The sequence below is a fragment of the Passer domesticus genome, chromosome 36, assembly GCF_036417665.1.
Source record: "Passer domesticus isolate bPasDom1 chromosome 36, bPasDom1.hap1, whole genome shotgun sequence".
Taxonomy (NCBI): domain Eukaryota; kingdom Metazoa; phylum Chordata; class Aves; order Passeriformes; family Passeridae; genus Passer; species Passer domesticus.
The window spans coordinates 642,826-670,108 of NC_087509.1; the positions used below are offsets into that span (position 1 = coordinate 642,826).

The following is a 27,283-nucleotide window of genomic DNA, read 5'->3' on the forward strand; positions in this document are numbered from 1 at the left end:
GATATAAGGAATTTTGTGAAAGGAACAGAAAATTCTGGGAGTTTGAGGGCTCTGGGGTGGCAGCTCAGGACAATGACCAGGAGCAGCAACATAAGCAACATAAACAACACCACCAGCACTGACACCACAACCAGAATCAACGCATTTGGCACAGAAATAGGATCCGGAATCCTCGTCCTTGAGGTTGCTCATGGTCAGCGTCACCGAGCTCTGCCCGTTGTCCCTGGAGATGGTGAACCGGCCCTGCACCGACGGCGCGTAGCCGATGTTTCCACCGTCGTTTTTGATCCCCGCAACGTATTCCAGCCCCTGCCCGGGTCTCTGGCGAACCCAGAACATGGAGAAACTCCCGAAATCGAACCCGGAGCCTCGGCAGAGGAGGCGCAGGGACCCCCCGGGGGGCTGGAGGTCCCCCCCGGACTCCAGCAGGGTCACGGCCGCCCGGAGCCCTGCGGGAAAAAGGGGAGATGGGGATGAGGGGAACGGGGTTGGTCGAGGCCTCGCAGTGAGTGTGGCCAGATCCACAGAAATGTGGTGGACCCACATGGGAGGTCAGCAGGGCAAGCAGGATAACAAGAAAACGTCACAATTTGGGGTCAAGAGCCAAGATTTTTGGTCAGTGGTGGAGTTTTGCCGACTCCGGGCGGCCGTGACCCTGCTGGAGTCCGGGGGGGACCTCCAGCCCCCCGGGGGTTCCCTGCGCCTCCTCTGCCGAGGCTCCGGGTTTGATTTTGGCAGGTATGACATGCACTGGGTGTGCCAGAGACCCGGGCAGGGGCTGGAATTCGTCGCAGCGATCGACAGCAATGGCGGCACCAACTACGCACCCTCGGTGCAGGGCCGGGTCACGATCTCCAGGGACAACGGGCAGAGCTTGGTGACGGTGACCATGAACAACCTCAAGGACGAGGATTCCGGATCCTATTTCTGCGCCAGAAACGCTTATGATGTTTGGAATGTTGCTGCTGGTTATGGTGACGATGCCAGGGATGGTCCTTCCCCAATCTCTGAGTCCCCCCTGTCCCCAGAGCCCAGACCCTTCCCCCAGACCCCAGCCCCAGACCCAGCTCTTGACCATTGATCCCAGCCTGGCACTGCCTTGGCCCCAGTTCTCACCCGCTGACCCCAAACCACAACTCCTGACCCCAAAGCTCCACTTTCTTCCCCAAAACTTAGCACTGAAAGTGGAGATTTTGGGTCAACTTTGTGGCCAGGAGCTGAGAATTTGGGGCAGGACCTGTCCAAGGCTGGGACACAGGGTCAGGAATGGAGTCAAGGATTGGGGTTGGGGGGAAGGGTCTGGGCTCTGGGAACAGCAGGGACTCGGAGATGGGGCTGGAGACACCAGAGGAGTTGTCAATATAAGCAGCACTATAAGCACCACCGGTATTAGGAGATTTCCCGCAGAAATAGGATCCGGAATCCTCGTCCTTGAGGTTGTTCATGGTCAGCGTCACCGAGCTCTGCCCGTTGTCCCTGGAGATCCTGAACCGGCCCTGCACCGACGGCGCGTACCAGGTCCAACCACCATTGTTGGTGATACTTGCGACGTATTCCAGCACCTGCCCGGGTCTCTGGCGATACCAGCCCATCCCGAAACTGCCAAAATCAAAGCCAGAGCCTCGGCAGAGGAGGCGCAGGGACCCCCCGGGGGGCTGGAGTTCCCCCCCGGACTCCAGCAGGGTCACGGCCGCCCGGAGCCCTGCGGCACAAAGGGGAGATGAGACGATGAACCATATCAGGGTGTGGCTGCTGGTGGGTGTGGTCAGATCCAGAGAGAGTCGGGACGCACCTGGCAGAACCAGCAGGAGCAGGAGGAAGAGGATGAAGAAATCCAAGGGTCTCAATTTGGGGCCAAGAGTCAGGATTTTGGGTCAATGTTTGAGCTGTTCCCATCCCCATCTCCCCTTTTCCTGCAGGGCTCCGGGCGGCCGTGACCCTGCTGGAGTCCGGGGGGGACCTCCAGCCCCCCGGGGGGTCCCTGCGCCTCCTCTGCCGAGGGTCCGGGTTCGATTTTGGACAATTTGCAATGGGCTGGATGCGCCCGAGACCCGGGCAGGGGCTGGAATACATCGCTGATATTAGCAATGGTGGCACCACCTGGTACGCGCCATCGTTCAAGGGCCGGTTCACGATCTCCAGGGACAACGGGCAGAGCTCGGTGACGCTGACCATGAACAACCTCAAGGACGAGGATTCCGGATCCTATTTCTGTGCCAAACGTGTTGATGGTTATGCTGGCAATGCTGATGCTGCTGTTTTTGGCGACAATTCTGGCCCCACCTCCACGATAGTCCCCAAATGTTTCCAATCTCAGCCATTCTTCACCCAATTCCCAGCCCTTTTCTTCCAGTCTTGGTCATTTTCCCCCAAACTCCCTCCTTCCTGCCCCAATTCTCAATTATTTATCCCAGTTTTGACCATTTCTCCCCAATCTCAGCCTTCCCCTCGCCCTTGGGCCCTTTGCCCAGAACCGTCCCCCAAATCCCAGCCTTTCACCCCAGATTTCCGCTCCCTTCCCTTGTGACCATCGGCCTGAAAATCCCTCTGGGGCAGCCCCAGATCTGCACCCCTGGCGCCAAACCCTGGCTGCTGCGGCCACCCAGGCCTGAGGGTTTGCCCCAACAATTGGCACCAGCGGTGAAGAGGAGGGGCTGAGAGCTGAGAATTTGGGGGAAAATGGGGGAGATTTGGGGCAGAACCAGTTCAGAGCTGGGACAGGGGACAGGAACGGGGTCAGGGGCTGGGGTTTGGGGGAAGGGTCTGGGGCACGGGGACAGGTGGGGACAGAGACACTGGGATGGGATCAAAATGTTCAAAGCAGCAGCACCATCATACCAACCAGTATAAGCAGTTTTGGCGCAGAAATAGGATGAACAACCTCAAGGACGAGGATTCCGGATCCTATTTCTGTGCCAAATGCATTGATGGTGGTTGTGCCAATCGTGATGGCACTCTTGGTGTTGCATTTATTGCTGATTCTGGTCTTGGTCCCAAACCCCCGCCTCTTTGTACCCAAATGTCCCAGAATTCCCTCATCCTTCCCCCAAATCCCAGCTCTTCACCGCAAATCTCACCCATTTTTCCCCCAAACTCCTCCCATGCTGCCCCAACTCTGGAGTTTCCCCCCAATTTTGACCATTTCATCCCAATCTTGGCCTTCCCCTCTGTCCTGGTTTGGAATGGGGGGTAATTCAGGGCAGTGACACAAAGCTTTTTCTGCAGCTGGCATTCTGCTGAGCCACTCAGAACCTGGACACGGCTCCGTGAAACGCAGATGTTAAAGATGACACAAACCCAGAACTTTTTGTTTTCCTGCCCCGGCCTGCCCGGGCCCCTGCAGCTGCCAGGAAGGAAGTGGGGGGAGGCTGCAGAGCCCCAAAATCTCGGCGTCTTCTCCTCCCTCCCCTCTGGCACCTCACTGCTCCCTCCCCGGGCGCCGTGCCTTGGTGCTGCTCCTCGGTTTTGGGGTGAAATCCTCTTGTGAGCTCTGCAGGAATCACCCATTTTTCCTAAAACACGTGAACAGCCTCAAGGACGAGGATTCCGGATCCTATTTCTGTGCCAAATGTTCCAGCACTGGTTGTGGATCGACTTTCATCACTCTTTATGCTGAAAATGTGGGTGCACTTGGACCCCAGACACTCTGTCCACAAACATCCCAAAATTCCCACATTCTACCCCCAAATCATTAGTCTTGGCATCAAATCTTGACCGTTTCCCCCCAAAATCTGACATCATTGTCTCCAGTCTCACATTTCTCTGGAGTTTTGATCATTTGACCCAAATCTCAAAGGTTCATCCCCAAAACTCTGCCTTTGGTGCCCCAGATCTCAGCGGGGTTCACTTGTGACCATTGGGCCCAAACTCAGCTGGTTCTGCCCCAAATCTCAGCTGTTGGCACCAAACCTCAGCTGCTGGCTCCAAGTCACAACCAAGGTCCCCAAACCTTGGTGCAAATGGTTGAGATCTGGGGACAATGGGGCTGATTTTGGTCTGTGGGGGTAAAAAATGGAGTCAAAAGGTGGAAGGAAGTGTCCTGGGCATGGGGACAAGTGGGGACACGGTAACGGGGATGGGGTGAAACAGCATTGCCCCAACCAGCACCAGCAGTTTTGGCACAGAAATAGGATCCGGAATCCTCGTCCTTGAGGTTGTTCATGGTCAGCGTCACCGAGCTCTGCCCATTGTCCCTGGAGATCGTGAACCGGCCCTGCACCGAGGGCGCGTACCAGGTGCTGCCACCACTGCTGCTGATCCCTGCGATGTATTCCAGCGCCTGTCCGGGCCTCTGGCGGATCCAGTACATGTCAAAATTCCCAAAAGTGAACCCAGACCCTCGGCAGAGGAGGCGCAGGGACCCCCCGGGGGGCTGGAGGTCCCCCCCGGACTCCAGCAGGGTCACGGCTGCCCGGAGCCCTGCGGCACAAAGGGGAGATGAGACGATGAACCACATCAGGGTGTGGCTGGTGCTGGGCGTGGTCAGATCCAGGGAGAGTCGGGACCCACCTGGCAGAACCAGCAGGAGCAGGAGGAAGAGGATGAAGAAATCCAAGGGTCACAATTTGGGGCCAAGAGTCAGGATTTTGGGTCAATGTTTGAGCTGTTCCCATCCCCATCTCCCCTTTTTCCCGCAGGGCTCCGGGCGGCCGTGACCCTGCTGGAGTCCGGGGGGACCTCCAGCCCCCCGGGGGGTCCCTGCGCCTCCTCTGCCGAGGGTCCGGCTTCGATTTCGGTCGATTCAGTTTGATGTGGAGTCGCCAGGGGCAGGGGAAGGGGCTGGAATACGTTGCAGGGATTGACAGCGATGGATACACCCAGTACCCGTCATCGTTCAAGGGCAGGGTGACGATCTCCAGGGACAACGGGCAGAGCTCGGTGACGCTGACCATGAACAACCTCAAGGACGAGGATTCCGGATCCTATTTCTGTGCCAAATCAACTGGTGCTGGTTGGACTGCTGGTGCTGGTCTTGTTGACAACGGGGATGGTGTCCTCACCACATCTCCGACTCCCCCCCTGTCCCCAGAGCCCAGACCCTTCCCCCAGACCCCAGCCCCAGCCCCAGCTCTTGACCATTGATCCCAGCCTGGCACTGCCTTGGCCCCAGTTCTCACCCGCTGACCCCAAACCACAACTCCTGACCCCAAATCTCCACTTTCTTCCCCAAAACTTAGGACTGAAAGTGGAGATTTTAGGACGAGGATCAAGATTTGGGACAACTTTGTGGCCAGGAGCTGAGAATTTGGGGCAGGACCTGTCCAGGGCTGGGACACAGGGACAAGGATGGGGTCAAGGGTTGGGGTTTGGAGGAAGGGTCTGGGCTTTGGGGACAGGGGGGACTCGGAGATTGGGGATGGAGCCAGCACCGCCACGTTCACTACGACCAGGATCAGCAGTGTAAGCCCCAGCAGATTTGGCGCAGAAATAGGATCCGGAATCCTCGTCCTTGAGGTTGTTCATGGTCAGCGTCACCGAGCTCTGCCCGTTGTCCCTGGAGATCGTGAACCGGCCCTGCACCGACGGCCCGTACTCAATGAAACCACCATCCCTGTGGATCCTTGCGATAAATTCCAGCCCCTGCCCAGGTCTCTGGCGATACCAGGCCATCCCAAAACTGCCGAAACTGAACCCAGACCCCCGGCAGAGGAGGCGCAGGGACCCCCCGGGGGGCTGGAGGTCCCCCCCGGACTCCAGCAGGGTCACGGCCGCCCGGAGCCCTGCGGGGAAAAGGGGAGATGGGGATGAGGAACGGGGTTGGTCAAGGCCCCGGAGTGAGTGTGGCCAGATCCGGAGAAATGGGGTGAACCAGTTGGGAAGTCAGCAGGATCAGCAGGATAACAAGAAAATGTCACAATTTGGGGCCAAGAGACAGGATTTGGGGTCACTGTTTGAGCTGTTCCCATCCCCATCTCCCCTTTTCCCCGCAGGGCTCCGGGCGGCCGTGACCCTGCTGGAGTCCGGGGGGGACCTCCAGCCCCCCGGGGGTCCCTGCGCCTCCTCTGCCGAGGGTCCGGGTTCAATTTTGGAAGCTACGACATGTACTGGGTTCGTCAGAGACCCGGGCAAGCGCTGGAACTCATCACGTGGATCTACTACAATGGTGGCAGCACCTACTACGCGCCCTCGGTGCAGGGCCGGTTCACGATCTCCAGGGACAACGGGCAGAGCTCGGTGACGCTGACCATGAACAACCTCAAGGACGAGGATTCCGGATCCTATTTCTGCGCCAAAGCTGCTCGTGGTTACTATGCTAATCCTGCTGCTGAGAGTTTTGAGCCCATCCCTCTCCCCATGTCCCCCCCTGTCCCCGTGCCCCAGACCCTTCCCCCAAACCCCAGACCTTGACCCCACTCCTGTCCCCTGTCCCAGCTCTGAACTGGTTCTGCCCCAAATCTCCACCATTTTCCCCCAGATTCTCAACTCTCAGCCCCTCCTCTTCACCGCTGGTGCCAATTTTTGGGGCAAACCCTCAGGCCTGGGTGCCCGCAGCAGCCAGGGTTTGGTGCCAGGGGTGCAGATCTGGGGCTGCCCCAGAGGGATTTTCAGGCCGATGGTCACAAGGGAAGGGAGCGGAAATCTGGGGTGAAAGGCTGGGATTTGGGGGACGGTTCTGGGCAAAGGGCCCAAGGGCGAGGGGAAGGCTGAGATTTGGGATAAATGGTCAAAACTGGGATAAAAAGTCAAGAGCTGGGCCCGGAAGGAGAGAGTTTGTTGGAAAACGGCCAAGACTGAAAGAAAATAGCTGGGAATTGGGGAAAGAATGGCTGGGATTGGAAACATTTGGGGACCACCATGGAGGTGGGGCCAGAATTGTTGCGAAAAATAGCAGCAACAGCATTGCCAGCATAACCATCAACACGTTTGGCGCAGAAATAGGATCCGGAATCCTCGTCCTTGAGGTTGTTCATGGTCAGCGTCACCGAGCTCTGCCCGTTGTCCCTGGAGATCGTGAACCGACCCTTGACCGAATCCGCGTACCAGGTGCTGCCACTGCTGCTGATTTCCGCGATGTTTTCCATCGCCTTCCCAGGTCGCTGGCGGTACCAGGCCATCCCAAAACTCCCGAAACTGAACCCAGACCCTCGGCAGAGGAGGCGCAGGGACCCCCCGGGGGGCTGGAGGTCCCCTCCGGACTCCAGCAGGGTCACGGCCGCCCAGAGCCCTGCGGGAAAAAGGGGAGATGGGGATGAGAGGATGGATCTGGGCGTGGCGGGTGTGTGGGATCCACCCGGGAGAGTCAGCAGGAGCAGGTGGAGGAGGATGATGAACTCCAAGTGTCACCATTTCAGGCCAGGATTGAGGATTTGGGTCAATGTTTGAACTTTCTTCATCCCCATCTCCCCTTTTCCCCGCAGGGCTCCGGGCGGCCGTGACCCTGCTGGAGTGCGGGGGGGACCTCCAGCCCCCCGGGGGGTCCCTGCGCCTCCTCTGCCGAGGGTCCGGGTTCGATTTCGGGAAATTTTGGATGTTCTGGATCCGTCAGAGACCCGGGCAGGGGCTGGAATTTGTTGCCGGCATCAGCAAAAGTGGTGTCAACACCGACTACGCGGATTCAGTCCAGGGCCGGTTCACGATCTCCAGGGACAACGGGCAGAGCTCGGTGACGCTGACCATGAACAACCTCAAGGACGAGGATTCCGGATCCTATTTCTGCGCTAAATCTCCTTATACTGGTGGTGCTGGTGCTGGTTATGGTGACGACACTGGTGGTTTCTCCACATCCACCCCCAGTCCCCAGAGCCCAGACCCTTCCCCCAGACCCCAAGCCCAGACCCAGCTCTTGACCATTGATCCCAGCCTGGCACTGCCTTGGCCCCAGTTCTCACCCGCTGACCCCAAACCACAACTCCTGACCCCAAATCTCCACTTTCTTCCCCAAAATCTTGCTCTGAAGGTCGGGATTTGAGGCCCAGGCCCAGATTTGGGTCAGGGTGGGGAATTTGTGTTCAGCGGCTGTGCCTGGGAGCCCAAAGTGGAGAATTGGGGCTGAATAGGGTGAGTTTTGGGGCCAAACCAGTTGGGTTTTGGGTGGAACCATGCAGGGGTTTTGGGGTCTGTGGTCACAATTGTTGGAAATGGGGGAGACCTGAGACAAAGGGTCAAGGGGTGAGGTTTGGGGGAACGATCCAGGCTTTGGGGACAGGTGGGGACACTGAGATGTGGGTGATTCCCCCAGGAGCACCTTCACCATCAGCAGCAGCATACCCACTATTAGCACCAGCAGATTTGGCGCAGAAATAGGATCCGGAATCCTCGTCCTTGAGGTTGTTCATGGTCAGCGTCACCGAGCTCTGCCCGTTGTCCCTGGAGATCCTGAACCGGCCCCTGACTGAGGGCGCGTATCTGGTGGTGCCATCATCGTAGTCCATCCCTGCCACGTATTCCAGTCCCTTCCCAGGCCCTTGGCGAATCCACATCAGACTGGTTCGTCCAAAATCGAACCCGGACCCTCGGCAGAGGAGGCGCAGGGACCCCCCGGGGGGCTGGAGGTCCCCCCCGGACTCCAGCAGGGTCATGGCCGCCCGGAGCCCTGCGGGGAAAAGGGGAGATGGGGATGGGAACAGCTCAAACACTGACCCAAATCCTGACTCCTGGCCCCAAATTGAGACCCTTGTATTTCTTCATCCGCTTCCTCCTGCTCCTGCTGGTTCTGCCAGGTGGGTCCCGACTCTCCCTGGATCTGACCACACCCAGCACCAGCCACACCCTGATATGGTTCATCGTCTCATCTCCCCTTTTTCCCGCAGGGCTCCGGGCGGCCGTGACCCTGCTGGAGTCCGGGGGGGACCTCCAGCCCCCCGGGGGGTCCCTGCGCCTCCTCTGCCGAGGGTCTGGGTTCAATTTCGGGAGCTCCTACATGAGCTGGATCCGCCAGAGACCTGGGCAGGCGCTGGAGTGGATCGCAGGGATCTACCCTGATGGCAGCACCTTCTACGCGCCCTCGGTGCAGGGCCGGTTCACGATCTCCAGGGACAACGGGCAGAGCTCGGTGACGCTGACCATGAACAACCTCAAGGACGAGGATTCCGGATCCTATTTCTGTGCCAAAAACGCTGATGGTTGTTGTGCTCCTGCTGCTGGTGATGATATTGGTTATGGTGATGTTGGTTATGGTGGCGCTGGCCACGACCCTATGGTTGAGTCTCCCTGTTGTCCCGAAACCCAGACCTTCCCTAAAACCTCCTCTTCTGACCCTTTGTCTCAAGTCTCCCCCATTTCTACCAATGGTGACCATAGACCCCAAAGCCCCGAACGGTTCTGCCCCAAACCCAATAGCTTTGGCCCCAAAACACTGCCCAATTCTGCCCCAAATCTCCACTTTGGGATATCAGACACAGCTGCTGACATAAATCCTCAGCCTTTGTCCCCAAATCTGGACCTTCGCCTCAAATCCCGACCATCAGAGCAGAGTTTTGGGGAAGAAAGTGGAGATTTGGGGTCAGGAGTTGTGGTTTGGGGTCAGCGGGTGAGAACTGGGGCCAAGGCAGTGCCAGGCTGGGATCAATGGTCAAGAGCTGGGTCTGGGCTTGGGGTCTGGGGGAAGGGTCTGGGCTCTGGAGACAGGGGGGTGATTGTGGGGGATGGGGTGGGGACACCACCTGTGTCGACAATATAACCAGCAGGAGCAGCGCCACCACCAGGAGCTTTGGCACAGAAATAGACGGCGGAATCCTCGTCCTTGAGGTTGTTCATGGTCAGCGTCACCGAGCTCTGCCCGTTGTCCCTGGAGATCGTGAACCGGCCCTGCACCGAGGGCGCGTACTCGGTGTAGCCACCAGTGTTGACCCCTGCGATAAATTCCAGCCCCTGCCCGGGTCTCTGGCGCACCCAGCCCATCCCAAAACTGCCAAAACTGAACCCGGAGCCTCGGCAGAGGAGGCGCAGGGACCCCCCGGGGGGCTGGAGGTCCCCCCCAGACTCCAGCAGAGTCACGGCAGCTCCCCCATCCCCAAACCTTCACTGCTTTTCCCCAAACTCCCCTGATTTTGTCCCAAATCTCAACCAGAGCTTTCCTGTATCCTAAGGTGCCCCAATTTCTTCAATTAGCCTCACTCCATGCATTAATGAATTGGACACCTCCACTTGAGATTCCATCCCCTCCTCCCCATCTCCCCTTTTTCCCGCAGGGCCCCGGGCGGCCGTGACCCTGCTGGAGTCCGGGGGGGACCTCCAGCCCCCCGGGGGGTCCCTGCGCCTCCTCTGCCGAGGGTCCGGGTTCAGTTTCGGCAGTTTTGATGTCCAATGGGTGCGACAGAGGCCCGGGCAGGGGCTGGAGTGGATCGCTCTTGTCACCAGCAGTGGTGGCACCACCCAGTACGCGCCATCGTTCAAGGGCCGGGTCACGATCTCCAGGGACAACGGGCAGAGCTCGGTGACGCTGACCATGAACAACCTCAAGGACGAGGATTCCGGATCCTATTTCTGCGCCAAATGCGGTGCTGCTGGTTGGGGTCCTGCTGCTTGACCCCATCCCTGTCACCGTGTCCCCCCTGTCCCCGTGCCCCAGACCCTTCCCTGCATCCCCTGACCCCATTCCTGACCCTCTGTCCCACCCTGGCTCTGCTCTGGCCCCAAATCTCAGCTCCTGGCCCCAAATCAGGGCCGCTTTCACCCTCAGCTCAGCCTTGGCCCTCAAATGCCAACCACTGCCCCCAGACTTGGCCACTTCTGCCCCAAATCTGCCCTGCTGGCACCGAGTCACAGCCACCCACCCAAACCTGGCCCAGTGGCCTCACATCGGCACTTTTGGCCCAAAATTTGAGTTCTTGATCTCTCACCTCAAACCTTGACCCAAATCTTGACCAACTCAATGTAATTTGGGGAAGGAGGGCAGTGGGTGAGGCCCAGAGGTGACATTTGGGGCAGAGCCAGTGCAGGGCTGGGACAAAGGGTCAGGAGTGGGGTCAGGGGCTGGGGTTTGGGGTCAGGGTCTGGGGAAAATGGAGAGAGGTGGGAACCTGGGGAGAGGGACGGGGCCAAAACCATGAGCAGCATTAACATTTCCAGTAGCAGTGGTTTTGGCGCAGAAATAGACGGCGGAATCCTCGTCCTTGAGGTTGTTCATGGTCAGCGTCACCGAGCTCTGCCCGTTGTCCCTGGAGATCGTGAACCGGCCCTTGACCGACGGCACGTAGTAGGTGCTGCCACCAGTGTTGATGCTCCCGACCCACTCCAGCGCCTGCCCGGGTCTCTGGCGAACCCAATCCATTTCAAAACTCCCGAAATTGAACCCAGAGCCTCGGCAGAGGAGGCGCAGGGACCCCCCGGGGGCCTGGAGGTCCCCCCCGGACTCCAGCAGGGTCACGGCCGCCCGGAGCCCTGCGGCACAAAGGGGAGATGAGACGATGAACCATATCAGGTGTGGCTGGTGCTGGGTGTGGTCAGATCCAGGGAGAGTCGGGACCCACCTGGCAGAACCAGCAGGAGCAGGAGGAAGAGGATGAAGAAATCCAAGGGTCACAGTTTGGGGCCAAGAGTCAGGATTGGGGTCCATGTTTGAGCTGTTCCCATCCCCATCTCCCCTTTTTCCCGCAGGGCTCCGGGCGGCCGTGACCCTGCTGGAGTCCGGGAGGGACCTCCAGCCCCCCGGGGGGTCCCTGCGCCTCCTCTGCCGAGGGTCTGGCTTCGATTTCGGACGATTCAGTTTGATGTGGAGTCGCCAGGGGCAGGAGAAGGGGCTGGAATACGTTGCAGGGATTGACAGCGATGGATACACCCGGTACCCGTCATCGTTCAAGGGCAGGGTGACGATCTCCAGGGACAACGGGCAGAGCTCGGTGACGCTGACCATGAACAACCTCAAGGACGAGGATTCCGGATCCTATTTCTGTGCCAAATCCACTGGTGCTGGTTGGACTGCTGGTGCTGGTCTTGTTGACAACGGGGATGGTGTCCTCACCACATCTCCGAGTCCCCCCGTCCCCAGAGCCCAGACCCTTCCCCCAGACCCCAAGCCCAGACCCAGCTCTTGACCATTGATCCCAGCCTGGCACTGCCTTGGCCCCAATTCTCACCCGCTGACCCCAAACCACAACTCCTGACCCCAAATCTCCACTTTCTTCCCCAAAATTTGCTGTGAATTTTCGCATTTGACGTTAAGGTCCCGATTTGGGTCAGAATTGGGGATCTGTGTCAGCGGCTGCGACTGGGAGGCCAAACTGGCGATTTCGGGCAGAATCGGGCAAGTTTTGGGGCCAAAGCAGTTGGGTTTTGTGCAGAACCAGGCAGGGGTTTGGGGTCTTTGATCACCATTAATGGAATATGGGGGAGACTTGGAGGAAAGGGTCAAGGGCTGGGGTTTGGGGGAAGCGTCTGGGCTTTGGGGACAGGTGGGGACACTGAGATGGGGGTGGTTCCACCGCTGCTGGCGTCTTCACTGGAAGCAGATGGAGCCCAATCAGCAGCATAGACAGATCTGGCGCAGAAATAGGATCCGGAATCCTCGTCCTTGAGGTTGTTCATGGTCAGCGTCACCGAGCTCTGCCCGTTGTCCCTGGAGATCGTGACCCGGCCCTTGAACGATGGCGCGTAGAGGGTGCTGCCACCAGTGTTGCTGATCCCCGCGAGCCACTCCAGCCCCTGCCCGGGGCTCTGGCGCACCCAGAACATGTTGTAGCTCCCAAAATCGAACCCAGACCCTCGGCAGAGGAGGCGCAGGGACCCCCCGGGGGGCTGGAGGTCCCCCCCGGACTCCAGCAGGGTCACGGCCGCCCGGAGCCTGCGGGGAAAAGGGGAGATGGGGATGAGGGGATGGATTGGCTGTAGGGCCCTAAGTGGGTGTGGCCAGTTGAAAAAATGTGCTGAACCCACCGGGACTGGTCACCGGGATCAGCAGGATGACAAGAAACTGGCAGAATGTGGGGCCAGGAGTCAGGATTTGGTGTCAATGTTTGAGCTGTTCCCATCCCCATCTCCCCTTTTCCCCGCAGGGCTCCGGGCGGCCGTGACCCTGCTGGAGTCCGGGGGGGACCTCCAGCCCCCCGGGGGGGCCCTGCGCCTCCTCTGCCGAGGGTCCGGGTTCAGTTTTGGCACTTATGGCATGCACTGGATCCGCCAGAGACCCGGGCAGGAGCTGGAATGGGTTGGAGGCATCAACAATGATGGTGTCAACACCTACTACGCGCCGTCGGTGCAGGGCCGGTTCACGATCTCCAGGGACAACGGGCAGAGCTCGGTGACGCTGACCATGAACAACCTCAAGGACGAGGATTCCGGATCCTATTTCTGTGCCAAACACGTTTATTCCCGGAATGCTGACACTGCTGACAGTTTTGGCCCCGCCCCATGGCCGTGTCCCCAGCTGTCCCCAGACCCCTCCCTGGCCCAGCCCTGGCCCCTCTGGCCCCATCGGGGCTGCTCAATCTCTCCAGGGATGCCCGGCGCCAGATGTTCTGGTTTTGTTTTGCCAAATTCAGATTTCCCCAAATTCAGATTTCCCCAATTTTCAGATTTCCCCAATTTTCACATTTCCCCAATTTTCAGATTTCCCCAATTTTCACATTTCCCCAATTTTCAGATTTCCCCAGTTTTCAGATTTCCCCAAATTCAGATTTCCCCAATTTTCACATTTCCCACCCAACGTGCTGCTGCGTGTGCTGGGCTCGGCGCTGGCCAATCACCCGTGCCCTCATTTCCTGCTCTGGGACAGGATTGGGAGAAAGCCAAAGCAGGCTGAAAACCTTCAAAAGGACATTTATTAAAAGTAACGAAGAGAAAAAGCCAAGAATCCAAACAAACCCCTCCGAACGCTTCTCCTCCTCCCTCAAACTCTCCTTTCCCCCTGACAATGAAACAAAACCCAAAATTTCCACTCAGTTTGCCACCTCTAAACCAGTCTTTCCTCAGCTCCCTGGGAGAGAATTCCCTCTTGTTAAGGTGATGGAGGCTTCTTTATGAGAGGAAAAACCCGTTTTTGGTGGTTTTTGATTTCATCGGGAGCCCTGCCACGGTGAAATCCCTCCCGTTGTCACCAGCCTTCCCACAGCTTGTCACGGGCCGGCTTTTGGGGCATTGATTTAAAGACGAGCTGTTCAAAGGCAGAATTCTCATTACCTGTCTCTAAAATCGTCCTCACCCCTGCGAACAGAAATATTTTATTATTTTTAATTCTCCTGGAAGGCCAGGACTGCCCTGCTCTGCCCAAACTCCTCACGGGATCACGGCCGTGCCAACATCTGCTCCTCTCAGCCTGGCGGCCTCGGCTCGAGGTCAGTTTGGGCATTTCCATCTCCCCACGGTTTCACCTGTTTGGGGAAAAATGGGTGATTTCTGCAGAGCTCACAAGAGGATTTCACCCCAAAACCGAGGAGCAGCACCAAGGCACGGCGCCCGGGGAGGGAGCAGTGAGGCGCCAGAGGGGAGGGAGGAGAAGACGCCGAGATTTTGGGGCTCTGCAGCCTCCCCCCACTTCCTTCCTGGCAGCTGCAGGGGCCCGGGCAGGCCGGGGCAGGAAAACAAAAAGTTCTGGGTTTGTGTCATCTTTAACATCTGCGTTTCACGGAGGCGTGTCCAGGTTCTGAGTGGCTCAGCAGAATGCCAGCTGCAGAAAAAGCTTTGTGTCACTGCCCTGAATTGCCCAGCACGGCCACGGCCGCTCCCCCATCCCCAAACCTTCTCTGGTTTGTACCAAACTCCCTTCGCCTGGCCCCAAATCCCCAACAGAACTTTCCAGAATCAAAAAAGGCCTTAAACTCTGCAATTAGCCCAAATCCACTCATTTGTTAATTAGACACTTCTGCTTGAGGTTTCCATCCCCTCATCCCCATCTCCCCTTTTCCCCACAGGGCTCCGGGCGGCCGTGACCCTGCTGGAGTGCGGGGGGGACCTCCAGCCCCCCGGGGGGTCCCTGCGCCTCCTCTGCCGAGGATCTGGCTTCGATTTTGGGAAATTTGGGATGGAATGGGTGCGCCAGAGACCCGGGCAGGGGCTGGAACTCATCGCAGGGATCAACACTGGTGGCAGCACCGACTACGCACCCTCGGTGCAGGGCCGGTTCACGATCTCCAGGGACAACGGGCAGAGCTCGGTGACGCTGACCATGAACAACCTCAAGGACGAGGATTCCGGATCCTATTTCTGCGCCCGATCTGCTGATGGCAGTTGGGGTAACAGTGCTGGTCATGGTGACTATGACAGTGCTGACGCCACCTCCTGGTTGAAGTCCCCACCCATCTTCAACTTATCACCATTGATCCCAGCCTGGCACTGCCTTGGTCCCAGTTCTCACCCGCTGACCCCAAACCACAACTCCTGACCCCAAATCTCCACTTTCTTCCACAAAACATTGCACTAAAAGTGGACATTTTAGCATAAGGATGAAGATTTCCTTCAACATTGTGGCCAAGACCGGGGATTTTGGGGCAAGACCTGTCCAGGGTTCGGACACAGGGACCAGGGTGGGGTCAAGGGCTGGGGTTTGGAGGAAGGCTCTGGGCTTTGGGGACAGGTGGGGACACTGAGATGGGGGTGGTTCCACCGCTGCTGGCGTCTTCACTGGAAGCAGATGGAGCCCAATCAGCAGCATAGACAGATCTGGCGCAGAAATAGGATCCGGAATCCTTGTCCTTGAGGTTGTTCATGGTCAGCGTCACCGAGCTCTGCCCGTTGTCCCTGGAGATCGTGAACCGGCCCTTGAACGATGGCGCGTAGAGGGTGCTGCCACCAGTGTTGCTGATCCCCGCGAGCCACTCCAGCCCCTGCCCGGGGCTCTGGCGCACCCAGAACATGTTGTAGCTCCCAAAATCGAACCCGGACCCTCGGCAGAGGAGGCGCAGGGACCCCCCGGGGGGCTGGAGGTCCCCCCCGGACTCCAGCAGGGTCACGGCCGCCCGGAGCCCTGCGGGGAAAAGGGGAGATGGGGATGAGGGGATGGATTGGCTGTAGGGCCCTAAGTGGGTGTGACCAGTTGAAAATATGTGCTGAACCCACCGGGGCTGGTCACCAGGATCAGCACTATGACAACAAACTGGCACAATTTGGGGCCAGGAGACAGGATTTTGGGTCAATGTTTGAGCTCTTCCCATCCCCATCTCCCCTTTTCCCTGCAGGGCTCCGGGCGGCCGTGACCCTGCTGGAGTCCGGGGGGGACCTCCAGCCCCCCGGGGGGTCCCTGCGCCTCCTCTGCCGAGGGTCTGGGTTCAGTTTTGGCAGTTTTGTCATGTACTGGGTTCGACAGAGGCCCGGGCAGGGGCTGGAGTGGCTCGCAGGGATCAGAAACAATGGAGCTTACACCTACTACGCGCCATCGGTCAAGGGCCGGTTCACGATCTCCAGGGACAACGGGCAGAGCTCGGTGACGCTGACCATGAACAACCTCAGGGACGAGGATTCCGGATCCTATTTCTGTGCCAAACGTTCTACTGGTAGTTATGGTACTGATAGTGCTGCTCGTATTGGGCACAGTGCCGTCAGCGATCCCACTCCCATGATTTTCACTGAATATCTGCAATCTCCAGCGATCCTTTCCACAAATCCCAGCTTTTGTCCTCAAATCTTTGCTGATTTCCTACAGTCCACAATGGAACGTTCCAGATGAATCCACCCTTAGATCCATCCCAACGCATTCCTGGGGCTCTGGCGCACCCAGCTCCTGTCAAAATTCCCAAAATCCAATACAGAGGTTCAGAACCCCCTGGGGGTCTCCCCATCCCATTCCTGCCCCTGCTGGGCACGCAGCGTTTGGGGTTTGGGACCAGCCCCGGCATCGCCACCACAACCGGCGCCGCCAGGAGCAGCGCTGATGTACCAGCCGCTGGTGAAACGCCTGGCGCAGAAATAGGATCCGGAATCCTCGTCCTTGAGGTTGTTCATGGTCAGCGTCACCGAGCTCTGCCCGTTGTCCCTGGAGATCCTGACCCGGCCCTCGACCGACGGCGCGTATCTGGTGTCGCCACCGCTGCTCTCGATGGCGGCCACGAATTCCAGCGCCTGCCCGGGTCCCTGGTGGATCCAGAACATGGTGTGGCTGCCGAAATCAAACCCAGAACCTCGGCACAGCAAGGTCAGGGACCCCCCAGGGGGCTGGAGGTCCCCCCCCCACTCCAGCAGGGTCACGGCCACCCGGAGCCCTGCGGGGAAAAGGGGAGATGGGGATGAGGGGATGGATCGCGGCGTGGGCTGGAGTGGGCGTGGTGCTGTGGAGGTGGGTGGATCCCAGGTATTGAGTGCCAGCAGCGCCAGGACCAGGAGAATTGGGAGGTCCAAAGGTCACAGTTTGGGGCCAAGAGTCAGGATTTTTGTCACTGTTTGGGCTTTTGCCTTCCTCATGTCTTCTTATTTTTCCCGCAGGGCTCCGGGCGGCCGTGACCCTGCTGGAGTCCGGGGGGGACCTCCAGCCCCCCGGGGGGTCCCTGCGCCTCCTCTGCCGAGGCTCCGGGTTCAGTTTTGGAAGCTACGACATGTTCTGGATCCGCCAGAGACCCGGGCAGTCGCTGGAATACGTCGCGTGGATCTGGAACACCGGAACCAGCACCGCCTATGCACCCTCGGTGCAGGGTCGGTTCACGATCTCCAGGGACAACGGGCAGAGCTCGGTGACGCTGACCATGAACAACCTCAAGGACGAGGATTCCGGATTCTATTTCTGTGCCAAATGTTCCAGCATTAGTTGTGGATCGACTTTCATCACTCTTTATGCTGACAATGTGGGTGCACTTTGCCCCCAGAGACTCTGTCCACAAACAGCCCAAAATTCCCACATTCTACACTCAAATCATTACCCTTGGCATCAAATCTTGACCGTTTTCCCCCAAACTCCACCATCATTGTCTCCACTCTCACATTTCTCTGGAGTTTTGATCATTTGACCCAAATCTCAAAGGTTCATCCCCAAAACTCTGCCTTTGGTGCCCCAGATCTCAGCGGGGTTCACTTGTGACCATTGGGCCCAAACTCAGCTGGTTCTGCCCCAAATCTCAGCTGCTGGCTCCAAACCTCAGCTGCTGGCTCCAAGTCTCGACCAAGGTCCCCAAACCTTGGTGCAAATGGTTGAGATTGGGGAATAATGGGGCTGATTTTGGTCTGTAGGGGTCACCAATGGGGTCAAGCGTCAGAGGGAATAATCGGGGATTTGGGAACAGGTGGGGACACATTGATGTGGCCAGACTGGGAGGTGGGTGGGAAACACCTGGGAGGGCCAGCAGGAGCAGGTGAATGAGGATGAATGGGAGGTCCAAGGGTCAGGATTTGGGGCCAAGAGTCAAGATTTGTGGTCAGTGTTTGAGCTGTTCCCATCCCCATCTCCCCTTTTCCCCGCAGGGCTCCGGGCGGCCGTGACCCTGCTGGAGTGCGGGGGGGACCTCCAGCCCCCCGGGGGGTCCCTGCGCCTCCTCTGCCGATTGTCCGGGTTCAGTTTCGGACAATTTGCAATGGGCTGGATGCGCCAGAGACCCGGGCAGGGACTGGAGTGGGTCGCAGGGATCAGCAGCACCGGTGGCGACACCAGATACGCGCCGTCAGTTCAGGGCTGGGTCAGGATCTCCAGGGACAACGGGCAGAGCTCGGTGACGCTGACCATGAACAACCTCAAGGATGAGGATTCCGGATCCTATTTCTGTGCCAAATCTGTTGATTCTGATGCTTATCTTTATGCTGCTCATGGCTGTCCTTTCGGCCCTGTCGCTGTCACCGTGTCCCCCCCTGTCCCCGTGCCCCAGACCATTCCCTGCATCCCCTGACCCCACTCCTGACCCTCTGTCCCACCCTGGCTCTGCTCTGGCCCCAAATCTCAGCTCCTGGCCCCAAATCAGGGCCGCTTTCACCCTCAGCTCAGCATTGGCCCTCAAATCCCAACCACTGCCCCCAGACTTGGCCACTTCTGCCCCAAATCTGCCCGGCTGGCACCGAGTCACAGCCACCGACCCAAACCCGGCCCAGTGGCCTCACATCGGGACTTTTGGCACAAAATTTGAATTCTTGACCCCTCACCTCAACCTTTTGCCCAAATCTTGACCAATTCAATGTAATTTGGGGAAGGAGGGCAGTGGGTGAGGCCCAGAGGTGACATTTGGGGCCAAGGCAGTGCAGGGCTGGGACAAAGGGGCAGGAGTGGGGTCAGGGGCTGGGGTTTGGGGACAGGTGGGGACACAGCGATGGGGCCAACACCCGTCACAACCAACGTCACCACCATACCCAGCACTAGCACCACCATAACTGTCGTAATGTTTTCCGCAGAAATAGGATCCGGAATCCTCGTCCTTGAGGTTGTTCATGGTCAGCGTCACCGAGCTCTGCCCGTTGTCCCTGGAGATCGTGAACCGGCCCTTGACCGACGGCGCGTAGCCGATGTCGCCACCATTTCTGTTGATCGCTGCGAGGTATTCCAGCGCCTGCCCGGCTCTCTGGCGAACCCACTGCATGTCAAAACTCCCGAAATTGAACCCGGACCCTCGGCAGAGGAGGCGCAGGGACCCCCCGGGGGGCTGGAGGTCCCCCCCGGACTCCAGCAGGGTCACGGCCGCCCGGAGCCCTGCGGGAAAAAGGGGAGATGGGGATGAGGCAAAAGCCCAAACAGTGACCCAAATCCTGACTCTTAGCCACAAACCGTGACATTTGGACCTCCCAATTCTGTTGGTCCTGGCGCTGCTGGCACTCAATACCTGGGATCCACCCACCTCCACAGCACCACTCCCACTCCAGCCCACACCGTGATCCATCCCCTCATCCCCATCTCCCCTTTTCCCCGCAGGGCTCCGGGCGGCCGTGACCCTGCTGGAGTGCGGGGGGGACCTCCAGCCCCCCGGGGGGTCCCTGCGCCTCCTCTGCCGCGGCTCTGGCTTTGATTTCGGCAGTTTTGCCATGGAATGGGTGCGCCAGAGACCCGGGCAGGGGCTGGAGTGGCTCGCGTACATCAGCAGCAGTGGTGGCAGCACCTGGTACACGCCCTCGGTGCAGGGCCGGGTCACGATCTCCAGGGACAACGGGCAGAGCTCGGTGACGCTGACCATGAACAACCTCAAGGACGAGGATTCCGCCGTCTATTTCTGCGCCAAAAGTGCTGATAATTGTTGTGCTGCTGCTGCTGCTTTTCGTGAAGGCGCCGGCGGCGGTGGATCCACCCCCATCTCAGTGTCCCCACCTGTCCCCAAAGCCTGGATCGTTCCCCCAAACCTCAGCCCTTGACCCTTTGTCTCAAGTCTCCCCCATTTCTACCAGTGATGACCAAAGACCCAAAAACCACAACTGGTTCTACCCAAAACCCAACTGCTTTGGTCCCAAAACTCGCCCAATTCTGTCCCAAATCTCCAGTTTGGGTTCCCAGTCCCAGCCGCTGACACACATGTGCTATTCTGACCCAAATTGAGACCTTAACCTCAAATCCCAACCTTCAGAGCAAGGTTTTGGGGAAGAAAGTGGAGATTTGGGGTCAGGAGTTGTGGTTTGGGGTCAGCGGGTGAGAACTGGGGCCAAGGCAGTGCCAGGCTGGGATCAATGGTCAAGAGCTGGGTCTGGGGCTGGGGTCTGGGGGAAGGGTCTGGGCTCTGGGGACGGGGGGGACTCGGCACTGGGCTTGGAGCCAAAGCCACAGGCATCATTAGCACCAGCACTATTAGAACAGGTCCTGGCACAGAAATAGGATCCGGAATCCTCGTCCTTGAGGTTGTTCATGGTCAGCGTCACCGAGCTCTGCCCGTTGTCCCTGGAGATCGTGAACCGGCCCTTGACCGAGGGCGCGTAGAAGGTGCTGCCACCACTGCTGTAGATCCCCGCGATCCACTCCAGCCCCTGCCCAGGTCTCTGGCGCATCCAGCACATGTTGTAGCTCCCGAAATTGAACCCAGAGCCTCGGCAGAGGAGGCGCAGGGACCCCCCGGGGGGCTGGAGGTCCCCCCCGGACTCCAGCAGGGTCACGGCCGCCCGGAGCCCTGCGGCACAAAGGGGAGATGGGGATGGGAACAGCTCAAACATTGACCCCAATCCTGACTCTTGGCCCCAAACTGTGACCCTTGTATTTCTTCATCCTCTTCCTCCTGCTCCTGCTGGTTCTGCCAGGTGGGTCCCGACTCTCCCTGGATCTGACCACGCCCAGCACCAGCCACACCCTGATATGGTTCATCGTCTCATCTCCCCTTTGTGCCGCAGGGCTCCGGGCGGCCGTGACCCTGCTGGAGTGCGGGGGGGACCTCCAGCCCCCCGGGGGGTCCCTGCGCCTCCTCTGCCGAGGCTCCGGGTTCGATTTTGGGAAATTCTGGATGGGCTGGTATCGCCAGAGACCCGGACAGGGGCTGGAATATGTAGCAGAGATCAGTGAGAATGGTGGCAGCACCTACTACGCGCCCTCAGTCAAGGGCCGGTTCACGATCTCCAGGGACAACGGGCAGAGCTCGGTGACGCTGACCATGAACAACCTCAAGGACGAGGATTCCGGATCCTATTTCTGTGCCAAACCTGCTAATCCTGGTTGGGGTGCTGCTGGTGCTGGCTATGTTGACAACATGCGTGGTTTCTCCACATCCACCCCCTGTCCCCAGAGCCCAGACCCTTCCCCCAGACCCCAAGCCCAGACCCAGCTCTTGACCATTGATCCCAGCCTGGCACTGCCTTGGCCCCAATTCTCACCCGCTGACCCCAAACCACAACTCCTGACCCCAAAGCTCCACTTTCTTCCCCAAAACCTTGCTCTGAAGGTTGGGATTTGAGGCCCAGGCCCAGATTTGGGTCAGAATTGGGGATTTGTGTCAGTGGTGGCTGCCTTGGGCCTACCCCGCAGATTTGGGCGGAGTTGGTCGAGTTCCAGGCCGGGGATCCCGGCAGAGGGGCCGGGTCCAGCTCAGGAGCCAAAATGGCCCCGAAAGGGCCCCGAGCTGAGGTTTGGGGCCAGGAGCTGAGAATTTGGGGCAGGGCTGGGACACAGGGTCAGGAGTGGGGCCATGGGCTGGGATTTGAGGAAGGTTTGGGGAAAATGGCGAGAGTTGGGGATATAGAGCTAAGCAGGGACCAAGAGCAACACGCCCAACATAAGCAGCAGAAGTGGCACAACAACTGTAAACACCCTTGGTGCAGAAATAGGATCCGGAATGCTCGTCCTTGAGGTTGTTCATGGTCAGCGTCACCGAGCTCTGCCTGTTGTCCCTGGAGATCCTGACCCGGCCCCGCACCGAGGGCGCGTAGCCGATGTTGCCCCCGTTGTTGCTGATCCCAGCCACGAACTCCAGTCCCTGCCCGGGTCTCTGGCGCATCCAGCCCATGTTGAAATCCCCAAAACTGAACCCGGACCCTCGGCAGAGGAGGCGCAGGGACCCCCCGGGGGGCTGGAGGTCCCCCCCGGACTCCAGCAGGGTCACGGCCGCTCTCCCATCCCCAAAGCTTCTCTGGTTTTCCCCAAACTCCCCTGATTTTTTCCCAGATGTCCACCAGAGATTTCCTGCACCCTAAAGGTGCCCCAAACTGTTCAATTACCCTCAATCCAGACATTAACGAATGGGACGCCTCCACTTGAGCTTTCCATCCCCTCATCCCCATCTCCCCTTTTCCCCGCAGGGCTCCGGGCGGCCGTGACCCTGCTGGAGTCCGGGGGGGACCTCCAGCCCCCCGGGGGGTCCCTGCGCCTCCTCTGCCGAGGGTCCGGGTTCAATTTCGGCAGTTTCACCATGTTCTGGATCCGTCAGAGACCCGGGCAGGCTCTGGAATACGTCGCGGGGATCAATAGCAATGGTGGCGGTACCAGATACGCGCCCTCAGGCAAGGGCCGGTTCATGATCTCCAGGGACAACGGGCAGAGCTCGGTGACGCTGACCATGAACAACCTCAAGGACGAGGATTCCGGATCCTATTTCTGTGCCAAAAATGCTTATGATGGTGGTTGTTGGGATGCTCATGCTGGTTCTTTTTTTGGCCTTGTCCCCATCAATGTGTCCCCACCTGTCCCCAAATCCCCGATTATTCCCTCTAACCCTTGACCCCATTGTTGACTCCTACAGACCCAAATCAGCCCCATTATTCCCAAATCTCGACCATTTGCACCAAGGTTTGGTGGCCTGGGTGGAGACTTGGAGCCACCAGAGGAGATTTGGGGTGGAACCAGTTCGGGACTGGGACACGGGGACAGGAACGGGGACAAGGGCTGGGGTTTGGGGAAGTCTGGGGACATGGGGAGAGGTGGGGACACGGTAACGGGAATGGGGTCAAAATCATAGGCAACAGCCTCCCAACCAGTACCAGCATCAGCAGATTTGGCACAGAAATAGGATCCGGAATCCTCGTCCTTGAGGTTGTTCATGGTCAGCGTCACCGAGCTCTGCCCGTTGTCCCTGCAGATCCTGACCCGGCCCTGCACCGAGGGCGCATAGGCGGTGCTGCCGCCCGTTTTCCTGATCCCCGCGATGAGTTCCAGCCCCTGCCCGGGTCTCTGGCGGATCCAGAGCATGGCGTAATTCCCAAAATTGAAGCCGGAGCCTCGGCAGAGGAGGCGCAGGGACCCCCCGGGGGGCTGGAGGTCCCCCCCGGACTCCAGCAGGGTCACGGCCACCCGGAGCCCTGCGGGGAAAAGGGGAGATGAGACGATGAACCATATCAGGGTGTGGCTGGTGCTGGACGTGGTCAGATCCAGGGAGAGTCGGGACCCGCCTGGCAGAACCAGCAGGAGCAGGAGGAAGAGGATGAAGAAATCCAAGGGTCTCAATTTGGGGCCAAGAGTCAGGATTTGGGTCAATGTTTGAGCTGTTCCCATCCCCATCTCCCCTTTTCCCCGCAGGGCTCCGGGCGGCCGTGACCCTGCTGGAGTCCGGGGGGGACCTCCAGCCCCCCGGGGCGTCCCTGCGCCTCCTCTGCCGAGGGTCCGGCTTCGATTTCGGACGATTCATTTTGATGTGGAGTCGCCAGGGGCAGGGGAAGGGGCTGGAATTCGTTGCAGGGATTGACAGCGATGGATACACCCGGTACCCGTCATCGTTCAAGGGCAGGGTGACGATCTCCAGGGACAACGGGCAGAGCTCGGTGACGCTGACCATGAACAACCTCAAGGACGAGGATTCCGGATCCTATTTCTGTGCCAAATCCACTGGTGCAGGTTGGACTGCTGGTGCTGGTCTTGTTGACAACGGGGATGGTGTCCTCACCACATCTCCGAGTCCCCCCCGTCCCCAGAGCCCAGACCCTTCCCCCAGACCCCAGCCCCAGACCCAGCTCTTGACCATTGATCCCAGCCTGGCACTGCCTTGGCCCCAATTCTCACCCGCTGACCCCAAACCACAACTCCTGACCCCAAATCTCCACTTTCTTCCCCAAAATCTTGCTCTGAAGGTCGGGATTTGAGGCCAAGGGTCTAAATTTGGGGAAAAATGTTGAGGATTTGTGTCAGCAGCTCTGGCTGGGATCCCAAAGTGGAGATTTGGGGAAGAATCGGGTGAATTATGGTGCCAAACCAGTTGGGTTTGTGGTGAGCACTCAAGATTGGTGGAAATGGGGGAGATGTGAGACAAAGGTTCACGGGCTGAGGTTTGGGGGAAGGATCTGGGGTTTGGGGACAGGTGGGGACACTGAGATGGGGCCAGGGATCCACCACTGGCGTCGTCACCATGAGCACCAGCAGCAGCACAACAACTAGCAGCACTTTTGGCACAGAAATAGGATCCAGAGTCCTCGTCCCTGAGGTTGTTCATGGTCAGCGTCACCGAGCTCTGCCCGTTGTCCCTGGAGATCGTGAACCGGCCCTGCACCGACGGTGCGTAGACGGTGTAAGCACCAGTGTTGATACTCGCGACCCACTCCAGCGCCTGCCCAGGTCTCTGGCGAACCCAATCCATTTCAAAATTCCCAAAGTTGAACCCGGAGCCTCGGCAGAGGAGGCGCAGGGACCCTCCGGGGGGCTGGAGGTCCCCCCCGGACTCCAGCAGGGTCACGGCTGCCTGGAGCCCTGCGGGAAAAAGGGGAGATGGGGATGAGGGGTAAAAGCCCAAACAGTGACAAAAATCCTGATTCTTGGCCCCAAACCGTGACATTTGGACCTCCCAATTCTCCTGGCGCTGCTGGCACTCAATACCTGGGATCCACCCACCTCCACAGCACCACTCCCACTTCAGCCCCCGCCCCGATCCATCCCCTCATCCCCATCTCCCCTTTTCCCCGCAGGGCTCCGGGCGGCCGTGACCCTGCTGGAGTCCGGGGGGGACCTCCAGCCCCCCGGGGGGTCCCTGCGCCTCCTCTGCCGAGGGTCTGGGTTCAGTTTTGGGAGCTCCTCCATGTACTGGGTGCGCCAGAGACCCGGGCAGGCGCTGGAATACGTGGCAGGGATCTAGAGCAATGGTGGCACCACCAACTATGCGCCCTCGGTGCAGGGCCGGGTCAGGATCTCCAGGGACAACGGGCAGAGCTCGGTGACGCTGACCATGAACAACCTCAAGGACGAGGATTCCGGATCCTATTTCTGCGCCAAAGCTGCCGGTGCTTATGGTGATGGTGCTGCTGGTTATGGTCGATGAGTTAGTGTTTCGGGTTTTGGCCACGTGCTTGTCACCAGGAGCCCACCTCGCCCAAAAGCACACATTTTTGTCCAAACCCTCATCCCTTCATCCAGATCTTCGTCCCTCATCTCAAGTCTCCCCCACTTGCACCAATGGTGACCACTGAACCCCAGTCCTCACTCGGTGGTTTTGGCATCAATCCCAACTGGCCCCAAAACTCACCCGATTCTGCCCCAATCCTCCGTTTTGGGCTCCCAGCCACAGCCTCTGACCCAAACCTCACCCTTTTCCCCCAAATCTCGACTCTTTGGGCAATTCTGGGGGACGAGGTTGAGATTTGGGGGCAGGAATTGAGTTTGGGGCCAGAACCAGGGGAGGGTTTGGGGCCAGTGGGCAAAGTTGGTGCCAACGGGGAAGGTTTGGGACAAAGGGTCAGGGCTGGGGCAGTGAGGGTTGGGAGAAGGGCCTGGGGACAGCCGGGGACACGGATGGGGTTGAAACCCCAAACGCCAACCCAACCACACGGAGTTAAACCAATATCATGGGCGGCATTCCAAGCAGCAAAAGAATCTTTGGCGCAGAAATAGGATCCGGAATCCTCGTCCTTGAGGTTGTTCATGGTCAGCGTCACCGAGCTCTGCCCGTTGTCCCTGCAGATCCTGAACCGGCCCTTGAACGATGGCGCGTATCTGGTGGTGCCACCAGTGTTGATCCGTGCAATGAATTCCAGCCCCTGCCCGGGTCTCTGGCGATACCAGCCAATCCCAAAACTGCCCAAATTGAACCCGGACCCTCGGCAGAGGAGGCGCAGGGACCCCCCGGGGGGCTGGAGGTCCCCCCCGCACTCCAGCAGGGTCACGGCCGCCCGGAGCCCTGTGGGGAAAAAGGGGAGATGGGGATGAGGAACGGGGTTGGCTGAGGCCTCGCAGTGAGTGTGGCCAGATCCGGAGAAATGGGGTGAACCACTTGGGAAGTCAGCAGGATCAGCAGGATAACAAGTAAATGTCACAATTTGGGGCCAAGAGTCAGGATTTGTGGTCAGTGTTTGAGCTTTTGCCTTCCCCATCTCCCCTTTTTCCCGCAGGGCTCCGGGCGGCCGTGACCCTGCTGGAGTCCGGGGGGGACCTCCAGCCCCCCGGGGGGTCCCTGCGCCTCCTCTGCCGAGGGTCTGGCTTCGATTTTGGCAGTTTCACCACGTACTGGGTTCGCCAGAGACCCGGGCAGGCCCTGGAGTGGCTCGCGGGGATCAGCACTGGTGGCAGCACCGCCTACGCGCCCTCGGTGCAGGGCCGGGTCAGGATCTCCAGGGACAACGGGCAGAGCTCGGTGACGCTGACCGTGAACAACCTCAAGGATGAGGATTCCAGATCCTATTTCTGTGCCAAAAACACTTATGATGGTGCTGGTTGGGAAACTCATGCTAGTTCTTTTTTTGGCCATGTCCCCATCAATGTGTCCCCACCTGTTCCCAAATCCCCGATTATTCCCTCTCACGCTTGACCCCACTGGTGACCCCTACAGACACAAATATGTCTCATTGTCCCCAAATCTCGACCATTTGCACCAAGGTTTGGGGACCTTGGTTGAGACATGGAGCCAACAGCTGAGGTTTGGTGCCAACAGCTGAGATTTGGGGCAGAACCAGCTGAGTTTGGGCCCAATGGTCACAAGTGAACCCCGCTGAGATCTGGGGCACCAACGGCAGAGTTTTGGGGATGAACCTTTGAGATTTGGGTCAAATGATCAAAACTGCCGAGAAATGTGAGACTGGAGACAATGATGTCAGATTTTGGGGGGAAATGGTCAAGATTTGATGTCAAGTGTAATGATTTGGGGGTAGAATGTGGGAATTTTGCGATGTTTGTGGACAGAGTCTCTGGGGG

At 58.9% G+C, this 27,283-nt stretch overlaps 4 gene segments (V, D, J or C); 1 reads left to right on the forward strand and 3 right to left on the reverse strand.

The window, feature by feature from the left end:
- Positions 1-8,102: 8,102 nt before the first annotated feature.
- On the reverse strand, positions 8,103-8,519 carry LOC135288874 (immunoglobulin heavy variable 3-23-like). The segment is given in 1 exon segment: positions 8,103-8,519. A coding segment is annotated over 1 exon segment (417 nt).
- A 2,408-nt stretch (positions 8,520-10,927) lies between these two features.
- LOC135288875 (Ig heavy chain V region 914-like) lies at positions 10,928-11,733 on the reverse strand. The segment is given in 2 exon segments: positions 10,928-11,322; positions 11,727-11,733. Coding segments are annotated over 2 exon segments (402 nt in total).
- An 8,694-nt stretch (positions 11,734-20,427) lies between these two features.
- Positions 20,428-21,055, reverse strand: LOC135288876 (Ig heavy chain V region 914-like). The segment is given in 2 exon segments: positions 20,428-20,864; positions 21,004-21,055. Coding segments are annotated over 2 exon segments (489 nt in total).
- A 5,023-nt stretch (positions 21,056-26,078) lies between these two features.
- Positions 26,079-26,900, forward strand: LOC135288879 (Ig heavy chain V region 914-like). The segment is given in 2 exon segments: positions 26,079-26,085; positions 26,485-26,900. Coding segments are annotated over 2 exon segments (423 nt in total).
- The last annotated feature ends 383 nt before the right edge of the window (positions 26,901-27,283 follow it).